General features: G+C 40.6%; 1 protein-coding gene across 1 annotated transcript in view; it reads left to right on the forward strand.

The window, feature by feature from the left end:
• Nucleotides 1-18,555, forward strand: part of SLC2A9 (solute carrier family 2 member 9) — a 314,145-nt gene that overhangs the window by 145,122 nt on the left and 150,468 nt on the right. The window contains exon 11 of the mRNA XM_020992085.2: nucleotides 1,507-1,693. Coding sequence (XP_020847744.2) covers nucleotides 1,507-1,693 — 187 coding nt within the window. The remainder of the gene's footprint in view (nucleotides 1-1,506; nucleotides 1,694-18,555) is intronic.

Genomic DNA, 18,555 nt, shown 5'->3' on the forward strand with positions numbered 1-18,555 from the left:
TTTCACATTGTTTTCTAATTTTTCATTCTTTTGGATTTGTTTTACTGTGTCTTGATTTCTCATAAAGTCACTAGCTTCCAATTGCTCTATTCTAATTTTTAAGGAAGTATTTTCTTCAGTAATCTTTTGGACTTCCTTTTCCATTTGGCCAATTTTTCTTTTTAGGGCATTTTTCTCCTCATTGGCTTTTTGGACCTCTTTTGCCATTTGGGTTAGGCTATTTTTTAAGGTGTTATTTTCTTCAGTATTTTTTTGGGTCTCCTTTAGCAAGCTGTTGACTTCTTTTTCATGATTTTCTTGCATCACTCTCATTTCTCTTCCCAGTTTTTCCTCTACTTCCCTTACTTGCTTCTCAAATCCCTTTTGAGCTCTTCCAAGGCCTGGGACTGATTCATATTTTTCTTGGAGGTTTTGGATATAGGAGCTTTGACTTTGTTGTCTTCTTCTGGTTATATATTTTCATCTTCTTTTTCACCAAAGTAAGATAATATAGCCTGACTCTTTTTGCCCCTACTTGCTCATGATCCTGGCCAATTACTTGAGTTTTAAACTCTTTGTTAAGGTATGAATCTGCTTCCAATGTGGAGAATGTACTGTCCCAAGCTTCGAGGGGTTTGTACAGCTGTTTTCAGAGATACTTGTAGGGCTCTGTAAATTTTCAGTTCTTCCAAGGTGGTATGATAAGGGGTGAGGTGTTTACTCCTTTCCTGGCCTGCGACTACAAGTACTCCTTTCTGTCCTGTAACTGTGAGGAGGGGTTCCACAGCCACTACAAGCTCCACCACACCAGCGCTCCTCCTCATCCCAGCACCACTGCCCAGAACTGTGGCCCAGATCCAAACACGGGCCTCAGCGCTGGCAGAGAGATCCCTGCAATCCCTCTCTGGTCAGCCACTGGATTCCCTCTCAGTCTGTGGGCTGGAAGCTCGGGAAGCAGCTGCCTCCTCCCCCCCCCCCAGGGCCACGCTCTTGGGGAATGGAGCTGAGACCTTGCCTTCCTTTCTCAGAACCAACAGAAACAGATTTTTCCCACTGACCTTCTAAGTTGTCTTTGGTATTGGTGGGTTAAGGAGTCTGGAAACCTCCACAGCTGCCTGAGATTCACTCCTCTGAGGCCTGCTCCAGGTTCACTGCAGCCTGCCCGCCAACGCCAAGCTAAGCTGTGCTCCCAGCCTGGCGCGATACACCTTTCTGATCAATCATCCAGGCTGTCTTGGGCTGGACATTTGTTTCACTCTGTCTTTTTGTGGGTTCTGATGCTTCAGAATTTGTTTACATCCATTTTTTATGAGTATTTGCAGGGGTTTGGAGGAGAGCTCAAGCAAGTCACTACTTTCACTCCGCCGTCTTGGCTCCCCACATAATAAATTCTTAATAAATGCATTTTCCTTCATTAATGTATTCATTCATTCACCAGAGGTCACCTAGCCAGTCAGAGGAAGAGCTGGGACTAGAACCCTGGAATCTGAGTTTGCAGTTGTAGAACGTGCCTCTTTCTATTTGCAGCATTTCAACTTTCCTTGGGAAAACGGATGTCTCTCAAGAAATTGAAGAGGCCCTTGCTGCAAATCAGGTTCAGAGAAACATTCGCTTAGTCTCGGTCTGCGAACTTCTGACAAGGCGTTCTGCTCGCTGGCAGATAATTACAGTGATTATCACCATGGCCTGCTACCAGCTCTGCGGGCTTAATGCAGTAAGTACTGACTTTCTGTTTGCCCCTGGCCACCATTTCTTGATAATAGGTATTTCAGAGGGGGAAGGATTGTAGCTTTATCCTGGAAAGTATTTAAATATCATGTTATTCAGCGCAGGAGTTATGCAGGGGTACATCAGAGAGAGAGAGAGAGAGAGAGATTCACTCCGGTGAGCTAAATGGACTGTGGCAGAGCTATACGCCTTCTGTGCCCTCCCAACATTTGACCTCCAAAAGCCTGTGTAGGAAGGAGCAGAGGAGTTGATTCACTGGTTATTATCTCTCATCCTGTGGCATCAGCCAAAGGAGGAAGGGAAGGTGGAACCCATTTGAAGGTTGCTGATGGGAACAGCTGGATTCTCTGGGGTGGAAGGTGAGCCAGCTAAGCAGGTGTATCTGGAACAGCACACATGACATTTTAGGAGTTAGACTCTTGCATTGCTCTCTGCTATTTTTTGTTTGTTTACATCTGACAAAACAGTTTTATGTTAGGCAGGGTTGTATAGGGGAAAGAACATAGAATGTAGTCCTAGCTCTGGCACCATGTCACCCCTGGGCAGCTCACCCTACCTCTTTGACGGTCTGTTTTCTTATCTATAAAATGGGCTTAATATTATTTGGGCCAAGAATTCCAAAGTGCTTTAAGGAAAGCACCTTGTTAAGCCATCAAGAACTATTGAAATGTGAACTAATGTTGTGGTGATGATAATGAAAAAATAATAGCTGGTATTTATATAGCACATTAAGGTTTGCAAAGCACTTTCCATACATTAATCTCATTTGACCCTCAAAACAGCACTGGGGGGCAGGTGCTATTATTATCCTCATTTTACAGATTAGGAAGCTGAGGCTGAGAGACATTAAGTCATTTCCCCATAGTTGGAGGAAAAGGGTTTCAGTGCTGCTCCTTCCTATAAAGTTTATTGCCTACGTGGTCTTGAGCAATTCACTTCACTAACTAGGGCCTCAATGATTGTGTAAAATGAGGGGGTTTGACAAGATGTCTCCTGTGGTCCTTTCAAAGGCTAGACCAGGGATACTTAACTTTGAGCCCATCAACTTGTTTAAGTATTTTGACAATTGTATCTCAACGGTTTACTTTGCAATCCTCTGCATTTTATTTTGTATGTTTAAGAACATTATTCTAACACTGGATCCTTGGGCTTCACCCAACTTCCAAAGGAGTGCAGGGCATAAAAAAGTCCAGCAGTCTTTCTCTAGAACTGTGACCTTATTCTTTCCATTCCTCAAGATCTCTCAATCTTGGTCCATCTTACAGATCTCCCAGTCTCTTGGTCTTTCTCTCTCGATGCTGCTCTGTGTTTCTATCCCTCTATTCATTAAGTGTTTACTGTGTGCCACTCACTGCAACATGCTGGGAAATCAAATATAAGCAGCAAGAAAGACAGCCTCTGCTCTCAAAGAGTTTATATTCCAACTGGGGGCCAGGAGGACAGATAAAAGGATGTTGAAAAGGAGAGGGAGGGCAGAAGACCAGAGAGGCAGAGACAGTCCAGTGCAGGGAGAGGAATGAAAACAAGTTAAATGGAGGTTCTGGGAGGTGCCATCCGGGATGATCAGTGTGTGTTCAGAACAGCATGCCAAGCTCTGGAGGAGAAAGTTTGGAGTTTCATGTCGCTGGGGATTGTGTAGTCTGTCTAATAGTGTGATAAGACACACGTACAGCTAAAATTATTATTTCATGATTGGTGCATCCTTGAAATACCCAGCTAAGTGGATGTGAAAGGGGGAGGGTAAAGTTGTGCCTGCCTCAGATAATCAGGGCAGGCTTCATAAGGAAGGGGGCATTTGAGTTGGGCTTTTAACAATGCCTAAGAATGAAAGAGGTTAAGAAAGGGAGGGATGCTACTCAAGGCAGAGGCAACAGCCTGAGAAAGTACGGAAATGTGTTAATGAGAGCATGGAAACTTCAAGTCCCTAAACTTCTCAGAACCTCAGTTTCCTTGTCTGGAAAATGGAAATTATAACACTTGGCCTCCATCATCATAGGGCTCTTACAAGCATCTAATATTGTTTAGTTGTTTCTCAGTAGCATCCGAGTCTTCGTGACCCCTTTTTTGGGTTTTCTTGGTGAAGATACTGGAGTGGTCCACCATTCTCTTCTCCAGCTCACTTTATAGATGAGGAAATGGAGGCAAACATGGTTAAGGGACACAGCTAGCAAGTGTCCGAGGCCAGATTTGAACTCAGGTCTTCCTAACTCCAGGGCCAGCGCTCTATCCACTGTGCCACCTAGCTGCCCCTATGAGCATATAATTAAATAAGGCAAATGAAAGCTCTTTCTTACCATCCTGTGCAGCTAAATGAGGGTAACCATGAAATGCACTTAAGTGGGAACTGGGTTTTTCTGATGATACAATGCATTTATTTACTTGTTGAATCAGCTTTTTCAAAGTACTTTTATACCTATCATCTGACTTTAACCTTAGAACAGGCCTGCACAACCTGCGGCCTGTGGGTAAGTGTCATGCCAAAGGGTTTCCTGGGGCTGCAAAAATTGTAGAGGAAAACGGTCTTTGTATGGAGAAGTGGCCGGCGGGCTTTAAAGAATATTCCTATGTTGACATTTGGGAAAGTGTCATTAGAGAAGGAAGGGGGGGGTAAAAAGTGCCTACTATGTGCTAGGCATTGTGCTATGCACATTATAAATATTATTTAATTTAATCCTCACAACCTTAGAAGGTAGGTAGGTAGGTGTTATTATTAGACTCATTTTATAGCTGAAGAAACTAAGACAGAAGTAAAGTGATTTGCCCAGGGTAACAAGCCTGGGTTTTAATTCAGGTCTTCCTGGGCCCAGAACTCTTATCAATGGCACCACAAGCTGCCTCCAAGGCCTAGATGGGTTGTGTTATGTATCACTTGAGAAAATACCCGCATCGTAGAAATGGCAGATCCATTGAAGTCAATTAACTTCATTTTCTAGACCAAGGGATTAAAGACCCAGGAAGCATAAGCATCAAGAGCACAAATCCAGTTAGTTCTAGACCCAGAATTAGAATCCAGATAACCTGAGCCTCGGTCCGGTGCTCTTTTGACTATACCATGTTGCCTTCAAGTCCTTTTGATTTTAAATTTATTTAAGATGGACAACCATCCTACAACAGGAAGAAACCTGAGTTAAAACTATCTTCCTATGAAAGAAAAATTAGATTTGCATGGCATGACGGATAGAGAGCTTGCCTTGGAGCTAGGAAGTCCTGAAGTTGAAGTCTCACCTCTGACATGTCAATTGGCCGTGTGACTCTGGGTCAGTCACTTAATCTCTCAGTGCTCTGTGTAATTCTCTAGGTTGGAGAGAAAGTGCCAACCAATATTGGTGGAGAGTTTCCTTACTGGGAATTTCCTATACCGATGAAATCATGGGTCCTGTCCCTCTCTGCTTGTTCCCAGAGAAAAACTGTAGGAACAATGAGTGGAATTGTGGATGGAATGAAGTATTCCCTTTCCCTGGGGGAGTCTTCAAGCACAGCCTAGGCATTATAGAGGGGGTAGTGTCGAATTTCCTGGTTCCTCGAGATTTTAAAGCCCTTTGATCTGGAGCCCTGAGTTCACTTCAAACGATGGATTCTACGTCAATCAGCAAGCACTTGAGTGTTTTCCTAAGTGCCAGTTACTAAGCACTGGGGACACAAAGGAAGGCAAAAAGAGTCCTGCCTTCAGGGAGCTCCCATTCTAATGGAGGAGACAATGTATCTATACCTAGTATGTACGTAGTTTTATATATATATATGTGTGTGTATATATATATATATATGTATATATAATGTATATATGTATGTATATATGTACATATATGTAATCTATTACATATATAATCTAGATTATAGGTTAGAGATATATTGTATATGACATAATATACACTAGATCACAATATATGACATACTTATAATCAATCACACATACTAATATATAAAACTAAGGGGACAATACATAACCAAATACATACAAGATATCTATATCTAATGTGTACTTAGTTTTATAGATATATAAACATGTTATATATATCATATAATATGTTACATATGATATAATGTATGTGACATAATTATAATATATATGAAAGTAAGGAGACAACATGTAAGTACCTAATATATACAAGATAGATATGTATATCACTAAGTACCAAGAAGATATATCTATGCCTTTGTCTCTGTGTACATCTTGTATGTGTGGTTACTGAGATGGTTTCTTTCTCTATACACGTATATGAGGGACCCGCTAATGAAGGCCTGGTCCTGAGATCATATGTGAGCCTGGGAGCTCATGGTGAGGCTGCCTTTCGGACTGGGTCCTCACTGGACAGTCCCCTCGTTATACAGAGTAGATGAAGGGGGGGAGACCTGAGAGGGGGAAACCACTAGAAGTTGAGTGGACCAGGAAAGCCATCCTGCTGAAGAGGAGACTTGAGTTGAGGCTAGAAGAAAGCCTGAGAAACCAAGAGTCAGAGTTGAAGGGGCCAAGCATTCTAAGCATGAGAACCGCTATGGCAAAGGCACAGAAATTGGATTGTGCTCCTTCGGGGGAGGGAGAGTCTTTTGCCTCTTTCTTACCCCCAGCCTTTAGCACAGTGCCTGGCATATAGTATGTGCTTGATAAATGTTTGTTGATGGACTGATTAATTGAGAAATGGAAGATGGAGTTCTATGTGTCAGAAACATTGAGTGGGCCAGTGTAGCTAGACTGGAGAGTGTTTTGAGGGTAGTAAAGCCTAAGGAAAGTGGGAAGGCAGGGGCAGATTGTAAAGAACTTTAAATGTCAAATAGAGGCCTTTATTCTTGATCACAGAACCAAAAGGCAACCACTGGAGTTGATGAGGCTGGTAGGATTGGGGGAGGAAAAACATAATCAGGCCTATATTTTAGAAATCACCTTGACCACTGAATAGAGGATGGGGTAGAGTGGGAGAGAATCTGTACAAAATCAAGGAAGCAGGTTAAGCATGGCATGCCCCTTTGTTTTTCTGATAATTTCTGTATTTATTCATTTTGATCTTTACATCCTATAGGGACCATAAGAAAAGAATCTGGCAGCTTAAGCTTTCTCTGCCCACCCCCCCCAATGGTATTCACATCCCTTTCCCTAAAATTAGATCTGTCACTTGGGATTACTTACGTTATGCTCCAGCATTCTCCTCAAGTCACTTATTCTTTGCATGAGAACCAGCCCACTTCAGGACTTTTTATTAATCCTGACTTTCACCAGGTATTAGACCCTCAGTGGCAAGAAGGATTGATCGAAGAGCCTTGAAATGACAAACCCCTAGCTTGTCCCACCACTTAGCAAGCCAGAAGCTGTTTCTACATACAGTACCGCACCCCCGGACATTCGCAGCAAGCGTGCACACACACACACACACACACACACACACACACACACACGGATTGTGTTTGTTGAATAGAGCTTTGTTCACTCCAAACGTATTTGTTTGATGTAGAAAGCCAACGTAAGTGTGGTAAAACCTCAGGTACCCTGGAACGTGGATTCTCCTATTAATAGAAGTAGAATGTATAGAATGGGGAAATGAATCTTGTCACAGAAGTTTTGGAGAAGATTTTTGTTCCAGGACAGATTGGATGAGATGGCCTCTGATGACATTGTTGAGACACAAAGGTACCGATCAGATGATTCCAGAACATTGTGCCTGACTCTGTGCCCTAGATTTTAGAAACATCATTGACAAAATTGGGTATATCCGAAATGGGACATGTGGAGGAGGAATGACGTTCCATACAATAATCAGTGGAAGGAATTGAAAAAAGAAAGATGTTTGACTTGGAAAAGAGTCAGCTTGTGGAGCGGAGGTAGAGGAGAGGGTCATGATAGCTAACTTCAAGTGTTTAAGAAGTGTTAAAGGGATTAGCCTTGTTTTGCTTGGTCTCAGAGGGAAAAAAGTAGATAGATGTGGCACAGGCAGATGGTGGTTGAATATAACTATAGGAGAACTTCCTAAGGAGCAGAGCTGCCTTAGAATCAAATGGACTGCCTAGGGAGATAGGTAACAGGACAGCTAGATGGCTCAGTGGGTAGAGAGCTGGCCCTGGAGTCAGGAGGACCTGAGTTAAAATGTGGCTCAGACACTAGCTGTGTGACCCTGAACAAGTCACTTAACTTGTTTCCCTCAATTTCCTCATATGTAAAATAGGCCGAAGAAGGAAATAGCGAACTGCTCCAGTTTGGAGTCACAGAGTCAGACAGGACTGAAATGACCCAACAACAAAGGGAGATAGGAAGAGAACACCTCTTCTCCATGGAGGTATTCCAGCATGCGGCCCCTGACTATTTGCTGGGGGTAATGTAGAGGAGATTCATGTACTGAGCAGGGAGGCAGCTAGATGACCTCTCAGGTCCCTTCCAACTTTAAGATTCTCCGAGCCTCAGCTGTTCTCGTAGTTTCGTGTTTTCTCCTTTAATCCCAAAAGTTTTTTTTTAAAAAAATAACCAATTTGATGGATGTTATATTTAAGGAATCCTTTTATAAAGACTAGCTAATGTAATTTAACCATTTCTGGACTGAACCTTCGATTCACCTAGTTTAAAGCAGAGAGAGGAACCTTAGACTGGGATATAAGAGACTTGGGATATATTCCAGGTTCTGTCAATAGCTAGCTACAAATCACTTTAGCTCTGCAGACCTCAGCTTCCTTATCCATAAATTTCTAAGGCCTCCTCCATTTCTTCCATTCTATATTCTAAGGTCCTTTATAATTCCAGTGTTTTATGAATCTAATATCCAATCCCACCCCAATAAAAACAATACATCACTACTTTCATACGTGATTTTCATGAGAATAAAAAAGAACCATCCTCTAAAATAGAATAGAAACAGATTCCTGGGGGTTTTAGAATGACTTAGAACACTACAAATTAACATTATCTATGTTGCATTGCATTTTTATTATTTTTGTTAAACACTTCCCAATTAAATTTTAATGTAGTTTGGGTTTGGCTGGGTTTTACACCTCTGCTCCAAGAGAACAGTGTCTGCTAACGAGATGATTTCTTACGGTAGGTTGCCTTTGTCTTGGCATGACTCCAAAGCCATGTTTCAGATCTGTCCCTGTTCATTTTTACATTAGTAGAAAGGACAATCTTTCCAGAATTTGTAACTGGCTTCAGAATAGATAGGGAGTGACCAAGGATTATATGGCCAAAGCATTAAAAAAACATTTTTGAGCCTTAAAATTTAGAGCCAAAGGGGCCTTATCTAATGAGACTGTTAGGTTCTTCACCTAACCTTCATTTTATTTAGAGGTGAGCAGAAGAAAGGTAAAGTATGAGTTGCCTGAGGTCACACAATTAGTTTCATGGCGGACAGAGAACTAACTTTGAGTCTCTAGGGTTCACCTCACTACGTACATACATATATAAATACATGTAGCATATCATTGTTTTCATTAAAATTTTCTGTGGTGACAATGTGGAAAAGGTAGTGGGGTTGGAGTCAGAGGATCTGGGTTCAGGCCTTACCTTTACCACCCCCTACCTATGTACCTGTCAGCAGGTCACCTTCTCCGAGTTCTATCTCTGTCAAAGTGGGATAATGCTATCGACAGTGCTTACCTTACAGGACTGATGTGGGGACCAAATGGATCAATAGCTACACTCACCTTTGGAAGGTCTATTTTTATCTGTTACCTCATTTTGCAAGCTTAGGACATATTAACCTCCTAGGACTGTTGTGAGGATCAAATGAAATAATTTTAGTAAAGCACTTAGCACAATGCCTGGCATATGGTAGGTGTTTAATAAATGGTTGTTCCTTTCCCCCTTGTTCTCACAACAACCCTGGGAAGTAGCTTATTATTTATCCCCATTTTTGAGATGAGGTACCTGAGGCTATGAAGTTAAGTGACTTACCCAAGGTCATTCAGCTACTAAGTGTCTGAAGCCAGATTTTACTTAACCTCTTAACAGTGAGCCTCCTTCAGCCCCGAATGTCTCATCTGTAAAATCCAGGTCTTCTTGGCTCCAGGTATAGTGTTCTATTCAATGTTTGGACAGTAATTGGGACAAGTTCCTTTTATGTGCTATCTTCCCTCATTAGAATGTATTCTCCTTCAGGGTGAGGACTGTCTATTCATAGTTGTATCTACAGTTTCCATTAGCATCCCTGGCTAGTTTGGACTCCATGGACCATTGTACTCACGAGTTTTCCCCAAACCCTTTCAGTTTTCTTTTCATTAGATTGTAAGCTCCTGGAAGGACAGAAACTATTTTTCTTTTTCTTGTCTGTATCCTGAGCACCTAGGATAATGCCTGGCATGTCATTTACGTGTTCAATAAATATTTATTCAATTGAAAAATTCCCATAAATTAACACAGTTAATAGTAAGCACTTGGTAAATGCTTCTTGACTACTTGTGGACTGAATGATGAAAGGCATTGATCTCATTTTACAGAAAAAAAAAAATTAAGCTCCATGAAGGTTAAGCCTTGCAAGTTGCATACTGAATTAATGGCAGAACCAGGACCTATCCAGCAACATTTGATCCAATAATCTCATTAAATTTTTATGTGATACATCTTATTTTCTAAGTGCTTAAAAATAAATTCTGTGTACTGTTTATTTGTCCCCACCTGGTCCCTTTAGCAGATGTTTTATTGTACTGTATGTTTGCAAGGAAGAAACAAATGAGTCTCTTCCCATGACAACTGAGGCCTAAAGAAAGTCATTGTGAAAAAAAAATCCCTGATAGAGCCTCCAGAGGTCACAGGATCACAGAACTTAAGGGACCTTTGAGGGCTAGACCAAATCTTTCATTTCTGATGAGGAAAATTAATCCCAGAGATGTTGAGTGACCTGCCCAAAATGATACAGGTAGTAAAGGGCAGAGCAAGGATTTGAACCCAGGTCTTTAGACTCTGGATCTAGCGTTCTTTCCAATGTGTCCTCCTTTGTGTGTGGGTGTGGGGAGGTCCCCTCATCAGAAGCTGGATAACCACTGTTGGATATGCTATGGGGTGAATCTTTTTTCAAGTATGGGTTGAACTATATAGCTATCAAGGTCCCTTCTAACTCTGAAATTTTGTGATTCCATTATTCTTATGTCCAAATTAAATTGGGGGAAGTGGGGAGAGTGGTCACTGTATTTCCTCCATGTGTCAGGTTTACTAGCTCTTATAAAAAGAACTGTCTGAGGATAGCATATTCAGAGCCAGGTCCACCAGAACAATAAAATCTTCTAGATTGCCCGGGAGTTCTGAGACCTCTTTAAGAAGTATGATTTCAAAGACCAGGATCTCTGGAAGGAGAGCCTAATTCCTGGGGGCAGGAGGTGGGGGGCCAACACAATACAAAATTGATAGGCAGTGGTATTGTCAGGGCTGACCTGAAACTGCTCCACTGAATAAGCTTCACTTAAACCAGCTGTGTTTCACTTTCAGTGGCAAAGGGAAGCGCTTTTCTATCATAATGAGAAGAGGAAAATCTCTTTACAATGCAACCAAGTCAAGTAATTCTTCACTTAAATTGTTGTCGCTGTTAATAATAATTGCAATCAGGTGCAACATTGAATAGATCACTATACCTGGAGCCAAGAAGCCCTGGATTTTACAGATGAGACATTTGGGGCTGAAGGAGGTTCAGTGTTAAGAGGTTAAGTAAAATCTGGCTTCAGACACTTAGTAGCTGAGTGACCCAGGTACCTCATCTCAAAAATGGGGATAAATAATAAGCTACTTCCCAGGGTTGTTGTGAGAATAAGGGGGGAAAGGAACAAGCATTTATTAAACGCCTACCATGCGCCAGGCATTGTGCTAAGTGCTTTATTAAAATTATTTCATTTGATCCTCACAACAGTCCTAGGAGGTTAATATGAGACAAAATTAGATAATATTGGTAAAGTACTTTGCAAATCTTAAAGTTTTATATAAAGGCTAGTGATTATTGTTATATAGCACTTTGAGGTTTGCAAAGTGCTATGTATATGTTATCTCATTTGATCCTCATAATAAGGTGTATGTATGTGTGTGTATATACATAAAATAATTGCAAATATTTATATAGTGCCTAAAAAGTACTGTGCTTTACATATGTACATATATAATATGATTGCTAAGTGCTATACATACATACATACATATATGTAAAACTTAGCAGTGCTTTTAAGGTGCTATATAAATATAAGCAATTATAATTCCCAGTATTTAAAACCACATAGTCTAACAGACATTTATTAAGTGCCTACTATGTACCAGGCACTGTGCTAAGCACTGAGGATATAATAAATAAAAAGAAAGACAGTTCCTGCCCTCAAGGAGCTTACAATCTAATGGGGGGGGGTGAGACAATACATAAAAGGAGACAGGAAAGCAAGGGAGGTAAGAAATGAGGCAGAAAATGGTCTCTATTACCTAGTCCAAAAAATCAGTCTGGGAGGGGAAGATCCTTAGGGTTTCTGGCCAAAACAGAAACAATCACTGTTTACATTCACTCTGAACCAATCAGGGACCAAACAATGACCAAGTGGGACTTGGTCTGGGTCCTGTACAATTTGCTATTCCTTTTAAATATAAAATAACGTTATCATGTAAATTTATTTTTTCCCTCATTTTTTCCTTCCTTCCCCCCCAAAGATGGCTACCATTCTACACATACACACATGCACACACTCACACACTCACACACACACACACACATCTTTGTAAATTATTCTATACATACTTCTTTTTATCAGTTCTTTCTCTGGATGCAGACAGACAATATTTTGGTTGCCAAGTTTGCCTTTTGGGAGCTGTAGAGGGATCTCCCCTGCTCTGCCTCTGTTGGGAACATGTTTGGATTAGGGCCCAGTTCCTGAGTAGTGTCTAACAATCCCACCCAACTTCTTCATTTTATAAATAAGGTAATTTAGACCCAAAGAGATTAAATGAGTTGTCCAAAGTCACATAACTAGGTAATGGCAGACATCACACTGCCTCCCTTTGTATATAGATAAATATAGATAATATTGATAACATTTATCTAAAACACAGATAAATCGATAAAATATTTGTCAGATCTTAACTTTTTGTGTATTTGTATGTCATGAACTCCTTTGGCTGTCTGGCAAAACCTATAGACTCCTTCTATGGATAATATTTTTAAATAAAATACAAAGAATTACAAAGGAAAACAATTATATTGAAATAAAATTATCAATTTTTTTAGAGTTTGTAGACTCCCAAGTTAAGAACCTCTGATTTAATAAAAACTTTATATTCTTATGTCAGTACATACCAACACAAAGAAATAATTGAGTACTTCCTTGGTTTATGTAAATTATTTCCAAGACTACTCAGAATATGAGCACCCCACAATCCTTAAACAAGAGTGCACTAAATCTCCCTCATAGTCAATCTTCAAAAATTGAGGGATCCAAGATTTTGGAAGAGGGTTCTTTTTTCTTTTTTCTTTTCTCAGTCTAACAAGGCTCTGTTAAAAAGGGGAAAATGTAGTCTTAACACTTGGGTTCAGAAAAGTAACTTTATAAGTACAAGAAGAGGAAGGACTATCTGGACAGCTATTCAGCTAAAAAGAGAAGTGTGGGTCAGTGGAATTCACGCACATATGATGTGCTGCTACAGTCGAATGTATTCATAAAATGTTGGACTATACTGAGAGTCACAGTTTCCTAGGCCAGAGAGATGGTTTTCCCTCTCTCCTTTGCCCTGTTCAGATACCCAGTAACCAGAGAGGAATTTTTTTCAGCCACAGGGATTCATGAAACCATTTCCCAAGGCACATGATCTACATCCCTGTGGAAAGAGAGAGGTCATGTATTGAAGCAATAGGGTTATCCAATAACCCTATGCACAAGAGATAGCTGGAAAAGGCTGAGGTAGGAAATATTGATCTTTCATTAAGTGAAAGATGAATTGTGTGATTGCAACTTGGAAATGGACACCAGAGGGAGTTGTCCATTCTCTCCTTGGTTTCTTAGTTATTCCTTTATCCTCTCATGTTTCCTACACAGCTCTTTCTGGTCTGGTAATCATTCCCCACGGTGAAAAGCAATGCTCTGTCTAGCTGCTGATTCTACTGGCAAGTTATTCAAGTGAGTGAGCAGCCTGGCTGAAGATGAGACATGTGCCTGCAGAATCTCCAGGGGCTCATTAAGGTTCACCTGCAGTGATCTGTGGTACCTTTTGGTTTCAAGAGGTGGTGATCAGTTTTATACAGGGAAAGACAAACCAGCCATGTGACCTGAACTTTGGGCTGTCCCAGGCCCATACACATCCACTGGTGGATTCCTCTTTCCAGGCTTTTATTAAGTAGCTGATGACCCCTGCTTGATTATGGGGTTACAAAGAAGAAAAATGACACAGGCCTGCTTTTAAGGAGTTGCTAGTCTCCTGGGGTAGGAGGAGGGATAATGGCATATAAATAGATAACTGTAATATAGAATAAAGTTCAGTGAGCTCAAAGAAAAACAAGGTGAAACAAGAAATGTTTAGAAGGGAGAAAACAAGTTCAGTGGAGAAGAAATAGCAGAATCTCCCCCTCCTCCTACTCCTAGCACATCTTTAAAGTGTTTGTTGATTAATTCATGGAAGAAGTAGCCTCTGAGATGAATCTTGAAGGATAAGAAGGTTTTCAATAGGCAGAGAGATGGAGGGCCACAAGATATGGGGGATGGAAGGGGCGGGATGAGGTCAGGAAACAACTAATCCACTTTACCTGAAAAACAGAGTATGTGAATGAGGAAAACAGTCCATGAAAGAAAGCTAGAAAAATACACTGGAGCCAGATTATGGAGGGTCTTATGTGCCTGACTGAGGCTACAGGGAGCCACCGAAGAGTCCTAAGGAAGAATGTTTTGGTAGCTGTATATTTGGTATTTGGTTGACAGATTGAAAGTAGACAGTGGAGGTGTGGAGACCAGTTAGAAGGGTAGTCAAGGAAGAATTGAACTAGAAGGTGGCAGAGAGGGCTGGGATGTGTCATCTTGTCCTTACTCAAGGTCAGAAGTGCTGATTAGGTTGGTCATCAACTTTGACTGAAGTCATCAGGCCTATCTTCACTTGAAAAGGCACCTTAAAAATAAACTTGTCTACTATCTTGATTTTGTATTGAAATCTAAGTAGAGATGCAAATAATACACTTCCAGAGGGCAAAAGCTTCACCCCACAGGGGTTAATTCCCTTAGCTTTGATGCCCTGCCGTGGGGCTGAGATGTCCTGGCTGTTGCTTGAATGAGGGAAAACTCACATAATCTATTACTTCTAGCCAGCCCCAAATCATGCTTTGCATCCCACCTAGCCATAATCAGGAGACCAGGGCCTCTCCAACTTGGAACATCTATCCTGTCCCATTCGTAACCATGTTTTCCCTACCTGAACCACTAATTTTTACCCCAAGTTCTGGAAACAGCAATAAAATCAATGCCACCAAAGCTCCTAGAAAGGGTGTGCCAATCCACTGCCCTGTGACTCCTCAGACCCAAATCCCCTTTTTTATTCCTATTCCCCATTACGTGTTGTCTCCTTCTATTAGGATGTAAGCTCCTAGAGAGCAGGAATCTTTTCATTTTTCTATTCCTGGTATCTAATCCAGAGCTCGGCACATAGAAGGAGCTTACATAATGTTTTCATTCATTCACTCACAAAACACTTAGTATAGTGCTTGTCACACAGTAGGTGCTTAATGCTTATTAATTAATTAATTAATGCTTATTCTCTTCGAATCCTGGCTCTGCCATGTGACTAGAGTTTCTTCATCTATTAAATCAGAGGTTCCCAAACTTACTCAGCCTGCCACCCCCTTTTTAAAAAAAATTACTCAGTGACCCCCAGAAATCTACTTTCTTTAATTCTTTGATGTTTTTTTTGAATTTGTGCCACTTCAAAAAAATATAAAACATATACATTTTTAAAATGATATATCTTAAATTTGATAATGTATTGTAAATTTGTATATTTTTTTTCCTGCACTGAAATTTTGATGACTCAGGATAGTATCATGTAACCGATAGCATCATATTGTAAACAAGTCATTACAGGTGCATATTACTGCCTGGACTTCCTGACAATGCACGACACACTCTCCTGCCAACACCTGCTTGTTAAGACCTGTCAGTGGACTTGAGCACTGATTGGTTATAACTTGCATTTTTTGTGTTTATTTGGAAAATAATGTAATCACTATGACTTTAACTCTTGTTACACAATAGATGAAACATGTATGAATAGTTTTTCAAAATTTTCTTATCTTCTCTTCTTTCGTTATGCTTCTACCGCCCCCTTATTTTTATTCATTGCCTTTCAATTGCATCCAAAGCTACCACCACCCCCTTGGACTGTTCCAGCACCCTCCAAGGGGTGGCATTGCCCGCTTTGGGAACCTATGGATTAAATGAAAGGGTTGGATTTGATGGCCTGTGAGTTTCCTTCTGTCTCTAAGACCTATGACCTTAAAATTCACAACAATTAGTATGATGCATAGAAGGTGAAAATGGACCTAACTACCTCTCTGACAGCTCTATGGAAAAAGAACTATAAAATAATGAAAATAAAATAATTAAAATATGTATAGTCCTTGAAGATTTGTAAAGCACTTTACATGTGTTATCTCATCTGGTCTTCAAAACAGCTCTGTGACGTCAGTGCTTTGATTATCCCCATTTTACAGGTGAGGAAACTGAGGCTAAAAGAAATTAAAGGACTTTCTCAGGATCACACAGCTAACAAGTGTCTGAGGCAGGACTCAAACTCAGGTTTTTATGATTCCAAGTCCAGCAACCTAGCTGTGTCAGGGATAATGAATTGACGAGAGGGGGGAAATGTGTGGGAAAGAACAGATGGTATTGTTATTGTGTGCTGGGAGCCACGCACACACCCTGGAAGCACATGCAGCGTATATGGCTGCAGGAAGAACCAACAAACAATGGAACAGTAGGCTCCCAGCAGAAGCTACATCCATTTCAGAAGTAAGAATGGCAAAGGCACTTACTTATCAAAGACCAGAGAGAAGCATGCCAATTCACTCTGAATACAAAGTACCAGCTTCTCTCCACTGCAGATTGCCAGCCCAGCCAAGAAAAGCCAACAGTAGTAAAATTTTGTTGCCCACAATCTGACCTTAATCTGGAGTGACAGTTCTGGCCTTGAAGCTCTTATTTTGGGGGCGAAGCAGGGAAGCTGTGGGGACATGCTGATGAAAGTCTACGTAAGGCTGATGTTCCTGGGATTGTGGCCAGCTGGGATAATCCAAGAGTCCTGTTCTTTATGAAGAATATGAGTCGATGTCCTTTTTGACACTCAAACTTGGGTAAGGCACTCCCTCCTTTGGGTTCAGCTATGGGCAGCAGGGAGGACCCCGGGATCCAGCCTGAGTAGGTCATATTACTAAAGGAAGCGAACGAGGAGGAACTGTGACTCCAGACTGGGCTAATGCACCTTGGGAAATGAAATGTATTTTTGGAGTTCTCCCCATCTCTGCTTTCAAGAAGTTGAACCCAGGGAAGAAAGATGTACACAGTCATTAGCATCTACCGCAAAAAGCCTTGGTTTCAATAACAAATGTAAGAACTGGGCCAGTGATTTCATTATTACAGAGAACTGCCAAGTAAGGAAACTCTCTACCAATACAAGTTGTCATTTTCTCTGCAATTTAGAATCTTAGAGCCCAGAGCACAAGAAGTTAAATGACTTAGCCAGTACATAGCCAGTATGTGTCAGGAGCAGGACTTGAATCCAGGTCCTCAAAGCCAGCTATCTAGCCAATATACCAGGCTGCCACTTAGTTCTGCCAAGAATGTGGTAGGTGAATGTGTAGTTCTACCCTAGAATGACATTTCTTAAGTACAAGCTGAGAGAGACTGGGTTAGAGGGAAACAGCCAGTTATTTGCTGAGCAATTTAGGAAGGCTTTATCCCTTCCTTCCTTAATCTTTTTTTTTTCCATCTAAACTATTCATTCAATCAATCATTCAATAACTATATATTGAACATTTACCACATTGTATGAAGGACTAAGATGTCAGAATATGTTAAAATAAAGCTGTAAAGTTTTGCTTGACTGGTTTTGGAGAAAGGATATTCCAAAATCAAGTCATAATGAGGAGAAAGTTCAGATTCAGAGGTGTGAGAGCACCTCTTTAAATAGAAGACTTTCCAAAGAATGGGGATTGCTATAGTGACAGGAGGAGAAGACAGGAGTGAGGGAGTCAATGATACTTTTTAATCCATGATTCCAAATTTATATGAATCAATTGACAAGTATTCATTAAATGCCTACTATGGGGCAGGCACTGTGCTGGGCACTGGGGATAGAAATACGAAGAATGAAACAATCCCTCTTCCACAGTGAGCTTACGTGCTAATGAGTGAAACAACAAAGGTATATAACATATGTAAATCACAATATAAAGTTAACAAATTATATGTACATATACATGTACATATACATGTATGTATTATATATATTTATGTGTATATATATATATATATATATATATATATATATATATATGTACATATGATTTAAAGTATTGGGAAGGATAGCAGTAGTAGTTAGGGGAGAAGTCAGGAAAGGTTTTATGCAGAATATAGTACTTTGGCTGCATCCTAAAGGGAGACAGGGATTCTGACATAAAAGTAACGAGGATGTGGATTCTAGACATGAGGAAGTCTAGTACAGAGGTATGGAGACAAGAGATGAAGTGCGTTTTTTTTTTGTGAGAAAGAGAGGTCAGTTGGATTTGATTGCAGACCATGGGAGAGGGAGCAATGTCCAGTGATGCTCAAAAGATGGATTTTGAAACTGAGGCCAGGAAAATCCAGGTTTATATTTAATATTTTTTAATAGTCAATTAGTATGGAATGCAATGTAGAATCACAGAGCCTTGGGCCTGAAAGGGA

Source organism: Phascolarctos cinereus, unplaced genomic scaffold (assembly GCF_003287225.1).
Source record: "Phascolarctos cinereus isolate Bilbo 61053 unplaced genomic scaffold, phaCin_HiC Scaffold_9;HRSCAF=440, whole genome shotgun sequence".
Classification (NCBI taxonomy): Eukaryota; Metazoa; Chordata; class Mammalia; order Diprotodontia; family Phascolarctidae; genus Phascolarctos; species Phascolarctos cinereus.